The sequence below is a fragment of the Physella acuta genome, unplaced genomic scaffold, assembly GCF_028476545.2.
Source record: "Physella acuta isolate Inbredline_101_S28 unplaced genomic scaffold, ASM2847654v3 ptg000145l, whole genome shotgun sequence".
Taxonomy (NCBI): Eukaryota; Metazoa; Mollusca; class Gastropoda; family Physidae; genus Physella; species Physella acuta.
This window is the reverse complement of record NW_026731664.1, coordinates 274122-287342: the sequence shown is the minus strand read 5'-3', so window position 1 is coordinate 287342 and position 13221 is coordinate 274122. Positions and strand designations below refer to the sequence as shown.

The window sequence follows — 13221 nt, the reverse complement described above, 5'->3', positions numbered from 1 at the left end:
GTTTAAACGTGACTCAAATATTTCATTTGAAAAACATGGTGTCAATTCAAAGATCAATACAAATAAAAAGCTGTTCTGTATTTCAACCGCCTAAAATGTTTAGTTTGACACAGAATCCATTTAGAAGTAAAACAATGTGTGACTGCATTAGGCTTCTGCAAACACACCCTAAATGCACTTTTCAGTTGAGCAATCTAGTTGCTATCGATTCGGCCACTAACGTGAATGTTTTAAACATCATTTCCCCCCTCCCCCCGAGCGGTATGGCTTAAACATATTGAATATGTTCTATAAATAGTACAGGCACGTTTTGTTTAGACATTGATTATCTGATGGATCCGTGACGTTGTTTAAAATACTCCAAGATAATTAGATATTCTAGTTTTATTACAATGATTACAATTATATATATTATATCATTCTGATCAACAACGTTAAATGTTGCAGGTGTAAGAAAAAAAGCTGTCTTTATAGTGTTACTACCTTGTTAAATGTTAGCAATATCAACATAAACAAACAACAATACATTAAACTTTGGTAGAGAGGTGAGTATTGACGCAACCAGAATTGTTGTATTTTTTTCAGTGTCAGATTGTTGTTCATATATCTGTAGACTTATTATGATCAGTTACATCAATAGAAAATTGAAGCCTCACATAATTCAATGATCTAACATTTGTAAAACCTAACAATTTATTATGTAAAATTTCCACATTTACGGGGATATACGCAAGAAAAAAATCATAGAAATTTTGATTTTTCGTCATAATGGGTTTCTCGCACCTTTGGAATAATTGTCCATTTCTTAATTTAGAAAATAAGAACTTAAATCTATATAAAAATCTAACGTTTAAAAAAAAAAATTTTTTTTGAAAAAATAATCAGATTTTTCCAATATTACACGTTAGCTACGAAATGTTGAACATCTGTCATCATATTGTAGTTGGCATTATTAAAAAGTTGGATTTTTACGGTATACATTAATTGTAGTTCCCGTCAGAACGGAAACCCCTAAGCTTTTCAACTGGCCTTATAAATCACGCAGAAATGGTATTTTCCTGAGCTAGCTTTTCGTAGTTTTTCCGATATTTCACAGTTCGAAGTTTTTCGACATTATAAAGCCTTAGATATTTTTTTATAATACAATTCCCACCATATTCTCAGTACTTATTCTTATTGTAATAATAAAACTTATCACGGGGGAATATGCAAGAAAAGCTGGTTCCAAATGGTTCTACATTTTTGTTGCCAGAAAGCATATTTTTCAACGAAATTGAATATTTGTGTAATAAGTACAAAATCACTTCCGGTTTTATTAAAGCTAGAAATAGTCAAACAAAAAAAATACTAGTAATATAATAGTAATTTAGCAAACACCTTTTTTTTAAAATTTGGATTAGCAAAGTAAGTGTGTTTTGGTGAGGGGGGATGTTATATTATTTAATATAAATACAATACTAGGGTATACATCATGTATCATGTAAAACAGATGTTCTGATTTTCATTGTTTTACTTTTCCTGGCTATTCCGGTTTACTTCAAGGAAAGGTTGAGAGCGGTTTTAAAAAAAAAATCTTTTAATAGATAAAATAATTATAAATAGCTTTTCAACTGATTATAATAATTCAAAAATATGAAAGTTAGTGTAATTGATGGTTCCCAAACAGCTTTTAGTTTTTAAATGTAACAATAATTTTATCGCTTGCCATATTTTTAAAAAGATTTTTTTTAAAAAGTACTATTATTAAAACAAATTCGCACAACAAGTATAGTACGATATATCGGACCATGTAGAATTCAGACCAGTAGCCCTATCAAAAAATGTCGTGACAAAAGTTTTAATATATTCTGAAATATAAGCAGTGTAAATCTGATTGCTTTAAATACATGAATAATAAAAAAAAAAAGCTTTAGCGCTTTTAAACGTGCTGCAAAATTTCAAATGGCCGATGTTTTTACGGGTTTCCATGACAACCAAAATTGTTTCCAAACTTTGTTTTGCTACTTTGTTTTGCTGTTTATTACTTAATTTTATGTGTCGAACATGGCAAAGTATTTAAAATGTTTCAGATGTTGAATTGAAAAATATAGAAAAAAAAAACAACACAATATCCACTTAAAATTTAATTTTCTAAACACAGGTTAAATAATTTAAGGATCTGGAGATAGAACTGACTATGCTATCTCATCTTACACTGAGATCATAGTCAGGTTAACTCTACCTCATTTGCCCGATTTACCGCGAAGTTACCTTTAAAAATATTTCTGGTTTTGCTGAGCTATTGGTTAAAAATTGAAATTTCAGCAACATGAGTTTATTCAATACTATCATAAAATTAGAGGTAGATAATTAATCATCGTTCTAGTGAAGTAAATGTATTACATGCTTTTGAGAACTTGCTTATTTTGCTGATATTTTAAGGTACTATATTTGAAATGTTACGAAAATATACTTTACTAAGTTCATAAAAAATTAATTACAAGCTGTTAAATGATGAATAAATTACACAATTATAACTATATTTATATATATATATATATATATATATATATATATATATATATATATATATATATATATATATATATATATATATATATATATATATATATATTTATATATATTTATATATATATATACATATATTCCAGATTTATTTTTACAGATTTTTAAATGAATTTATTTTCCTTATATTTTTTCATTAAATTTACCGACTCCAGTTTGAAATCAAGTGACTATGAAAACACCATCATTCACAAGAAATGAGAAGCGATGTCACACACATTGTCACGTTGTGTAGGTACTTTTTGTTCGAACGTCGAAAAATTCTGTTTTACGTAACGTCACGAATTTAGAAGTAAAGAACGGGGTCGGCGTGGTCGAGTCGGTAAAGCTCATGGTTGCTAAACCGAAAAGTCTCGAGTTCGAACCCTCGGGCAGATGAGGCTCGTTAGCTGGGGACAGCCACTCTTCTAGGAGAGACAACTCCAAAATTAAAAACAACTGCTGCCTTGTAGTTTGTTCTTGGTTGGAAGCAAATCCAAAAAGAAAAGCAGGCTGAAATCGGAGTCAATGGCCTCAATGGCGCATAACCAGTTGACACGTAACGCTTAATTGTGTTGGAGGCGTGGTCGAGTCGGCAAAAAGCTCATGGTTGATAAATTCGAACAAAGTCTCGAGTTCAAACCCACTGGCCGATAAATCTCGACCCCCCTTCAACACTAATAATTAAGAACGAAGAAGAAGAAGAGAAGTAAAGAACATATAGATGTTACCTTTTTACTTTAACTAGCCTTGATTGCGATTTATATTTTACTAGCCGTCGGTACCCGTTAAACTTTTATTATAGGCCTATACATTTTTAGTTTTAAACAGGTTTGAGTAAATATTTTATAAAATAGTTATTGGTCAAAACGCTATGTGCTTTACTGCAGGTTGAACCATTTTAGCGACAAAGCAAAGAAATAACTAATTAGCTAAAAAATCCGACACATTTAAAATAATATAGGCTACAATACTTTTTAGAAAAAAAGTTATATACTCTATTAGTCAACACAACACACACCATATTAAATGCACACTGATTAAGAGACTCAAATGATTTTGTTAAAAACCCGGCTGTTCAATGCTCATTAAGTAAGCTGTATTACTTTTGGCAGAGAATATTGTATACATTTCATAGTGTGCGTCTTGAAATGTAGATTTTTAGAATCTTGATCTAGATTTAAATCAAATTTAAATGAAATAGTTTATTTCTTCAAAAACTATAATTGGAAGAAGACGCCATTAGTATTGTGTACTTTTCGTAGTTTAAGCATGTGGCATTTGACGTCATTGTTTATTGCGTTCTTGTCACAATCATAAACAATTTTTCCGCTTGCATAATCAAAAAATGTGTTTCTACATTGGAATAATTCTTTTTTTTTTTTCTTTCTTTAAATACAATTTAGTTTCAATGTTTAAAATATCCAACATATGATTTTCAACAAAAGCCAGTATCTTTAAGTTCTTTTATAAGATACTGATCTCGTAGGCTCGGGGCATGCGGAGAGAGAGAGAGAGAGAGAGAGAGAAGTGCGCACATGGGCTTTTATATATTATGATAATATGTTGGAGTTAGTCAACTTAACGTACTTTTGGATTCAAATTTTTAATTTATTTTCAAAAATAGTTCTACAGGAAGCGTTTAACTGCAAGTTATATACCACATTTGTCGAGCGATAAGTATGCTCTGTGTTAGATACCGATTTGTTTGGAGTGGACATGTTGGTATGGAAGTGGTTGATTAAAAGTACACAATAGTGCTGTGCATTCAACATACTTGTACGAGTTTTTGGTTATATGTGTCAAAGTACCATAAACGCTTTATTAAAGCATCAAAAACCTCAAAGTAGCTGTAACAATAATTTTTAATATATCTTTAGCAAGATACATTGTCTGGATAAAGTTGCGCCAACGCTCATTAAATGTTCGAACTTGTTTTGTGATTACAACGGCTTATATGAAGGCCACATAATGCTCAAGCAGCCTATCAGAGAAATACCAAAGTTTGAATTTCTAATTACAGAAATACAACATAGAAAAACAAATTAATTTTGAGATTAGGGGTCATCCATAAATGACGTGACGCTTTTTTGACGATTTTTACCTCCCTCCCGTTCGCCAGACCCACCCCGTAAAATGACGTCACACCTCAGCCTACACCCTTCCTTCAAAATGACAGATGAATTTTTCTTAAAACATCGATAATTTTTTTTCCAAAATCTTGTTTGAACTCTGTCAACATAGAGTAATTTAATCTATTACTAAAAGAATTTATTCAAACTGTTTTCTAAAAGGCGAAATAACTGCTAAAACTCGTTTTTTAACATTGCCTTTTTATAATGCAAAAGTGTGACGTCACACAATCTGAACATCCCCCCCCCTCATCAAACACCGTAACAAAATTACGGACTCCCCTCCACATAACGAGTGTGACTTCATTTATGGACGACCCTTTGTTTACATTTTTTATGCTTAACATTCGTCGGTCGGATATTCCCTTTTCGAGGTGAAGGACAAATGTATTAATAGAACTCGCGCGCCACGTAATTCGTCATTTAATCTCGCATGCGTTACAAGGTAAGACTCGTTTTAGTACTGTAGAGGCTTGCTAATTTTTGATAGTGTGGAAATGTGTTGCTTTCATTCGTACCTAATGTAAATTTTAATGCACGACCCAAATACTGTATGCATTAATTAATTAAACGTTGAATAATAGAAGTCTCAGACACGACACAGTTGAGCGCGGAGTGAAATTATCATTTGCTAAAAATAGAAATGCATGTTTTTACTGGTACATTTGGTTATCGACTTTTATGTGATAAGTATGATTGAGGACGACATGGTCGGATGATAGAGCTTAAGACTGCTAATATGAAAGTCTCGGGTTCGGATCCTGGGTTCGAGTTAATAGGACGTCCATGGGTCCACCCAGCCCTGTTGGGTACCTGACGCACGTTATGGAAGCTTCTTTGTGGCCCCTGGGGAGCATAGGGCTGCATGCAACCACACATTTCCAGCGGACTCGGTTTTGGGCTGCTCCCTTAATCTGGGCCCATGTGAACCCAGCTGTTTTCGCCTCTTCTTCTACCGTTCTTTTCCATGTTGTCTGGATATCTAGCTGACCACATTATCCCCTTGTAAGCCGAGGTCATTGAAACAGATGAACTCTACTTCATCTGCACTACCTGACCTGAACACGAATGGGAAATGAAGAAGATGATGATTTATAGTTAAATAAATTGATTAACATATATATGCTTACAAGCGTTTCTGTTGTAGTTGTATATGTTGCAGCGCTGCTATGTATGTATAGGCACCAGCAAGCACTAGACTGAGTACAGTTGAAAGCTGGGGCGAGCATAATTCTTTTGGCACGTGACCAACTAAAATGAGCAACACTGAGTTTTGTAATGGAGTGTATGAGTGTCGTGCACTTTCATCAGGCTTCAAGTGTAATAAGACACCTACACCATACAATAAAAGAAAGAGAAAAAAAAATAATGTAAGGTTCACGTGTTTAAAAACACAAAAAGCAAACAAGGATGTTATTTAGTTGACACACATGCCATAGGAGGTTGTGAAGAAATCAGAAATGTATTGCTTGATATTATAAAGCAGATATTTTTAACTTCGCGCTCCACGTCACCATTATCAGTATTGTCACTTATCGTCGACACGAATGTATAGATAAGGGGGTCGGGGGTCCATTATTTTGTGACAGTGTGTGATGAAGGCGAGGGGAGGGGGGGTCAGATGGTGTGACGTCACACTTTTGCATTATAAAAAAGAAGTTTTAGAAGTTTAAGCCTTTATTTAGACTTTTAAAAAAAACTGTTTTAATAAAGTGTAATAGGAATTGATTAAAATACTCTATGTTGATAGAGTTCAGACAACTGCAATTTTGAGGGGGGGGGGGAGGGTTGTAGGCTGAGGTGTGACGTCCTTTTAGGGGAGGGTCTGGCTTTTTGTGAAGATGTGTGACGGAGGGGAGGAGGGGATGTAAAAATCGTCCAAAAAAAGCGTGGCGTCATTTATGAATGACCCCTAACAGCCGGGAAGTTTAGCATTAAAATATAACAACCTGAATATAACAGAGAAATACCTGCGTGGATATAGAATAATAAACACATATGCATACTAATTAGCCAATTACAAAAATGTTTTAAACTTTATAAAAAAAAATATTTTGTCTGCTTTCTAGGAAATAAACAAAACAAACTCTACCCGTTAAAATTAAATTATATATTTGATAAACACCCTTTGAACAACCAGCGTCCACACAATAAATGAAACTGTTGCGATTCTATTGTTGAAAGCTACTAATGCAAAATATTGTCGAACGATGGAATAAAACACGTCTCCCGTGGCATTACTACAGAGAAGAAAAATACAGACTGTCAACTTTTTGTACTTACCCGTCCTCTTGTACAAAATGTGCTGCCGAGCTAGCCTCGGATGGTTTTGTTTACACCGGAAGTGGCAGCAATAACGACGACTCGGTGACCTGCTACTTCTGCAGGGTGACCAAGGGTGGCTGGAACTTTCTGGACATTGTGCGAGACGTGCACGCTGCCATCTCACCTGGGTGTTGTATGGTGACAGGTGTCAACTGCGGTAACGTGCCTTTCATCACCTGCAGCTTATCAGCACAAAGTCTTTTGAACGCCGCCGCTGTTATTTCTCTTCAAGAAGTCACGCCAGGATTCGGAGATCCAACACAGAATAATTTACCTTCACTCGAGACAAGAGGGACAGTTGCGACGACTTCACATCAAACCCAAAATGGCGTTTTGATAACAAATTCAATACAGTCGAGCTTGATTGGAACTTCAATCCCAGTTTCAACGAACTCATCTAGATTGACATCAAATACAACATTAAGAGCTGTTACTAGCAATGATACAGCAACAACTGTAACTTCAACACACAGCTCACAGAGTGCAATTTCAACACAATCAGCCGTGACACAATCAACGGTAGCGCAATCAACCGTAACACAATTAAACGTAACACAATCAACAATAACACAATCAGCCGTAACACAATCAACCTTAACACAATCAACGGTAGCGCAATCAACCGTAACACAATCAACCCAGCCTCTCATCAATACACCTGCGTCAACCGCCCTTAACAACACAGAACACAGCGCCACAGAAGTTGTTCCAGCCATCACCACACCAACCAATCAGGCAACAGGTGTTGTAGACCACGCCCCCACAAGAAGAAAGAAACCAGGGGGCGCTGCTCCCACTTTTAGAGATCTCGCCATCATCACCGAGAGACCCAAGAGAATCGAATACGCCCTGAAGATCAAGCGACTGGAGACCTTCGAGAACTGGCCCAGAGGACATCACCTGTCGATAGACGAACTGGCTTCTGCTGGATTTTATTATGCTGGTTGGTCAATTATTTTGTCAGTCAGAGGTGAAAGTTGTATGATATGGATCAGAGTTGTATCATGTGGAGACGAGAGTTGTATCATATGAAGACGAGAGTTGTATTATAAGAAGGCGAGATTTTTTTTGTTTAAAAGGGGGGGGGGGGGAGCGAAAGGTATATATCATGAGCCAAAAGTTGTATATTTTCCAGGCGAAAGATGTATTCTCAGAACTTGTATTATGAGTTTGAGATCATTTGTGACCATTTGTTATTGGTCTGTAAAGTTGTTAACTCTCAGGTGCTATATTGAATGTAACTCATCTTTTATCGCTTTTGAATTCTTTTATACTTGATATTTAAGCAGTTTCTTTGAATTTTTTTTATAAAAGTTAAAAATTTAATGTTGAATTCCATATTTGATTTCAGTCCTTGCAATAACGTAAAAGTTAAAAATTTAATGTTGAATTCCATTTTCGATTTCAGTCCTTGCAATAACGTAAAAGTTAAAAATGTAATGTTGAATTCCATTTTTGATTTCAGTCCTTGCGATAACGTCACTTAAAATCAATATAGCTTCATCTTAATTTAAGATTCCTGATTTTGAAAAAAAAAGTTACTTTCACATTGACTAATAGTTTACATGTTAATTTCAAGGTTACGGCGACTGTGCCCGTTGTTTCTTCTGTGGTGGGGGTCTGAGGAACTGGGAAGATGAAGATGACGTGTGGGTAGAACATGCCAGATGGTTCCCTAAGGCTGCGGATACACTATACGTCGGCAGACCGAATTTTTTCATCTGACGTCAGGTGTTGTCCAATCTGCCGAAGAGGGGTGCGCCCCAGCGGTTACACTGTAGCCCGTCAGAACGTATGTCTGACTACCGGCAGGCATTGTTTTCAAAACAAAAATGGACGACCAAATGAAGATTCATTTTTTAGCAGAAAACATGCTTCTCAAGATTTTATTACTAAACGAAAAGGAATGGGTTAATCCTATATTTGCTGAAAGAGAAAAATGTGGCGAATTTCACACTTTGTTTCCAAAACTGCTGGAGCAGCCCCAGAAATTCTACGAGTACTTTAGAATGAACAGGGACACTTTTGAGTACATACTCAACAATATTAGGCCGTACATAGAAAAACAGAGTAGCTTCAGGAAATGCATTTCTCCAGAGGAACGCCTGGCGGTGACATTGAGGCAAGTGTCTGTAGTACTGTTAATACACTAAATACCATAGTTAACAGATGTGTTCTATACATTAAAAAAGCAATAACTAAGCTTTAAATTAGGTTGGAATGTCCTAGTAGTGGGGAGTAGATCAATACAGTCATTACCTGCTTTTAGTGTTTAATTTGATTAATTTCTTTTCCAGATACCTATCAACTGGATTAGCCTTCAGATCTTTGGCCTTTTCATATAGAATCGCCCACTCAACTATTGCCAAGATTATTTATGAGACCTGTGATGCTATATGGAACTGCTTCACTGAAAAGCATATGCCAGTACCAACAGCAGTAATGCTTGAGCAATGTGCCAAGGACTATGAAGATTTATGGAATTTCCCAAACTGTGTTGGTTCCATTGATGGGAAGCATGTTCGAATTAAATGTCCTAAATTATCAGGTTCAAAATACTTTAATTATAAAACTTTTCACTCACTCATCCTTCAAGGATTGGTAGATGCTAGATATAAATTTTTAAGTGTAGACTTTGGAGCATATGGAAGGCAAAGTGACAGTGGTGTTTTTATAGAGTCAAATCTCTATAAACAGATAGAAATGGGTTTGTTTCCTTTCCCCCAAGCAAGACAATTACCTGGGACCACTTTTAATCTTCCTTATGTTATACTAGGAGATCAAGGATATCCTTTAAAGGATTACCTAATGCGCCCCTACAGCTCAGGTCCAGCAACAGTTCCACATGATGTTGAAGTTTACAATTATAGGCATAGTAGAGCCAGACGTACAGTAGAATGTGCATTTGGAATACTAGTTGCTAAATGGAGATGTCTAAAGACAGAGTTACAAGTTGATCCAAAACACATAGACAAACTAGTCACTGCTGTTTGCTTGTTGCACAATATCATTATAGATAAAGAGGGAATTAATGAAACTATGATGCATAATATAAATTTGGAGATTGTTACCAGTGCAGCAGAGTGTGTTAAATCAAAACGCTATAACAGAGCTGGTAGAGAAGCTTACAATATTAGAGATCAGTTCAAAGCATATTTCAATGCTGAAGGAGCTGTACACTTCCAATATGATAAACTAAATACTTACACTATCTAAGATATTATAAAACAATTTTAAGTTTTGATGCCACTGGTATTTAATTGAAATAAACTTCTTTGGTTGTTATGCTACTGTTGTTTATATTTTATTTATATTTGGCATACATAAAAATATAGAGACCATTGGTCAAGTTACCATATATATATATATATTCTTGCTTGTCAGACCTTCTAGCTAGCATTGAATTCTTATTAGGTAACATCCTTCAACACACCTTTCAATTCATCAATTTACCATTAAAAGAAAATAAGTTTAAGACTGCATTTGAAGATGTCTTAAATAAAATAAAAAGAAATTTATTAACACATTTAATTTTTATACAGCCATAACAAAAAATCAAGTAATTAATTTAATAAGCTTTAATAATTAATGAAACAATACATTATTTCAGACCCGTATTATTTATCAAAATAACAAATAGGGTCTTAAACTTCTGATGGATTATATGTACCCACAAATTTATTACTTTTGAATGAAACTATTATTTTTACCATGAGGATAAAAATTAGTAGAGTTAAGAATACAGTATCATGAGAACATAGTTAAATCTATAGCAATTATTAATTAGTTAGTAGTCTACAGGTACTACTATTAGATAATAATTTACATTGACTACATGGTTAAGGCTACAAGTAATAGTTAAAAGAACATCAGCCTTACTACAAGCTAGTAGTGAAAAACTGGATATCAGTAGAATCACAAATTCACCATAAACAAACTTGAAAGTAATGATTTCAAAGTGATAAATAATAGCAAAAACAAGTCAATGAATAAAAATAAATAATACAGTTTCTAGCAATACCCGTATAACAAAATCACAAGATCAAATGTACTGTTTTGAAACAACACTGATGATTCAGTTGAAATAAAACAAATTAGTAGCATTATTGCATACTTGAAATACTTTTATATAATTAGACTCAATAACCAATAACATGTTTGTAATTTCAAATAATTAACATTAGTCAAGAATAAAGAAGACTATGTAATAACAGATAACATACAAAGTTCTTAATCATTACACATTGCTCATTCACAGTCTGCATCATCAATTGTGTCAAAAATAACTTGTTGTATCTTCATCCTTGTTAACAAGCTCACTCTTTTAGGCATATCTTCAAAATATGGTAATAAACTCATCAGGAAATGGTAGTTATCATCATTCTTGATCTCCTGTTTGTCATTAATCTTTTCAATTTGTTCTAATTTCTTTTTCTCTAATGTTATCAACTGATTAATGGCGTCAGCTTTGTCTGCCTTTCTTTTGCATTGTAGCTTTGGTTTTTCAATTGGCAGAACTATTTCTGGATCTCGCACAGCAGCTTCGTCCAGTGAGTCCGAATTGTTGAAATTTATTTCAGCCACAATAGTTTCACTAAATTCAGAACTTGATGTATATGGAAAACTGCTTAGCATTGGTCTAGAAACAAAAACATCATTTAAAAATGCTAATTGATTTATGTATTTCCATGGTACTTTAGTGTTAGCTGCTGCACTTCCAGTTACTTTTTTTATGTTCTTTGTGTGCTCTTTCCTAAAGGTGTCTCGTAAATTTTGCCATTTGGCTTTTGCTTGTGACACTGAAATATACAAACAAAACAATTTAGATTATATGCTTTTAACTTCCATTTAATATATTTATTTCTGAATTCAGACACCATTCTTTCTACAGGCTGATAATTAAATGTTTACATAAGCTAATGGCTAATTTAATAATTAAATAAAACAGTCATCTTTGATATTTAATATTTAGTAGCTATGCTAATCAGTAAAAATTAAAATGTTCAACTATAGACTATAGTAGTTAAATAGTTAACTAATAAATAGCTAGATCTATATTCTACATTTAGGCCTACTAGACCTATAGATAGATTCTACTTAATTTAATTTTAATTCTACTACTTATTACTAGTTTACTAGTAATTTACTACTTGATTATTAGTAATTTAATTAAATCAATTACATTAGTCTCTTCTCTACTAAATAGTAAATAATCATTCATTAGTGATCACTGATTAGTCAATGACAGAGTAGGCAACATGTTACATCAGTTACATTTAGTTAGTTTAGTTAAGTATTAAGTTCAGTTAAGTTAGTAGAGTAGATAGATAGCTATCAAGACTTTTCTACTAGACTACCTTGTTTAAATGTAAATAATAATACTTAATTAGTATTACTAGTATTAGTCTAAAGTCTAATACTAATACTAATTAACTATTAAATATTAGATTTAGATTCAAAAGTAGTGGTAAAATTGAGTTGAGTAGAAGAATCAATCACTAGATCTAGTCTAGAAGACTTTTAGTACTAGATCTAGAATACTAGATCTACTAGATCTAGATTCTAGATCTAAAATCTAGATCTAAATCTAGTAGATTGTAGATCTAGATTAGATCTAGAATCTAGTAAAAGTGGGGCTAAGCCGCTAAAGTCTAAAGCTAGTCTACTAAAAGTCTAAACTAAAGTAAGCAAGAATCTAGATCTAGATCTAGATCTAGTAATTCTAGTAGTTAAGCAGTTAAGTATTAGATTCCTAGTATAGAAATTTAGAATAGAATGAATATAGATCTAGAATCACATCACAACAATGACTTAATTTGTTACTTAACTTGTACATCCGAGTTCATCAGCTATTTCAGACCATAATTTTTTTGAGATGTCTCTATTGTGGTAGCATGGGTTCGATGTATCCCATAGTGGCGTTCTCTCTTGAACTAGTAAAATAAGCTTCTCCGTGTCAAGTACCACAACAACGTTATTTGTACTGAAGCCCTCCATTTTCTTTTTTTGTTTATCCCTGCCAGATAAATTTTCATCAGAATGTGTTTTCCGTCAGAACAGAAACAAAATTTTAAGTTCATCATCAGGTGCCTGAAGACTCGGACGATGAGTTCGGATCTAGTGTAACCAACAGTACTGGATTATACTTTTTGTTTGCTTTCCAGTTGTTCGGCCTTGTTGCCAGAAACAGAAATTCGGTCTGCCGACGTGTAGTGTAAAC

General features: G+C 33.8%; 3 protein-coding genes across 3 annotated transcripts; 2 read left to right on the top strand and 1 right to left on the bottom strand.

Annotated features, from left to right (window-relative positions):
• Window positions 1–6866: 6866 nt before the first annotated feature.
• On the top strand, window positions 6867–8726 carry LOC131935459 (uncharacterized). The gene is made up of 2 exons (XM_059291853.1): window positions 6867–7944; window positions 8581–8726. The coding sequence occupies exons 1-2, from the start codon at window positions 6867–6869 to the stop codon at window positions 8724–8726; spliced, it is 1224 nt and encodes a 407-aa protein (XP_059147836.1).
• Window positions 8680–10286, top strand: LOC131935467 (uncharacterized). The gene is made up of 2 exons (XM_059291860.1): window positions 8680–9123; window positions 9299–10286. The coding sequence occupies exons 1-2, from the start codon at window positions 8834–8836 to the stop codon at window positions 10215–10217; spliced, it is 1209 nt and encodes a 402-aa protein (XP_059147843.1). The 5' UTR covers window positions 8680–8833; the 3' UTR covers window positions 10218–10286.
• A 337-nt stretch (window positions 10287–10623) lies between these two features.
• LOC131935468 (uncharacterized) lies at window positions 10624–13220 on the bottom strand. The gene is made up of 2 exons (XM_059291861.1): window positions 12830–13220; window positions 10624–11800 (listed from the first exon to the last, which is right to left on the bottom strand). The coding sequence occupies exons 1-2, from the start codon at window positions 12996–12998 to the stop codon at window positions 11250–11252; spliced, it is 720 nt and encodes a 239-aa protein (XP_059147844.1). The 5' UTR covers window positions 12999–13220; the 3' UTR covers window positions 10624–11249.
• Window position 13221: the final 1 nt, after the last annotated feature.

Bases quoted from the DNA above. Each gene is read 5' to 3' on its own strand.
- LOC131935459 (XM_059291853.1), top strand. From the start codon at position 6,867: ATGCAAAATATTGTCGAACGATGGAATAAAACACGTCTCCCGTGGCAT. The intron at 7,945-8,580 runs GTTGGTCAATTA...GTTAATTTCAAG, and splicing joins TGCTGGATTTTATTATGCTG to GTTACGGCGACTGTGCCCGT.
- LOC131935467 (XM_059291860.1), top strand. From the start codon at position 8,834: ATGGACGACCAAATGAAGATTCATTTTTTAGCAGAAAACATGCTTCTC. The intron at 9,124-9,298 runs GCAAGTGTCTGT...TTTCTTTTCCAG, and splicing joins CGCCTGGCGGTGACATTGAG to ATACCTATCAACTGGATTAG.
- LOC131935468 (XM_059291861.1), bottom strand. From the start codon at position 12,998: ATGGAGGGCTTCAGTACAAATAACGTTGTTGTGGTACTTGACACGGAG. The intron at 11,801-12,829 runs GTTAAGTAACAA...TGTATATTTCAG, and splicing joins TGATGAACTCGGATGTACAA to TGTCACAAGCAAAAGCCAAA.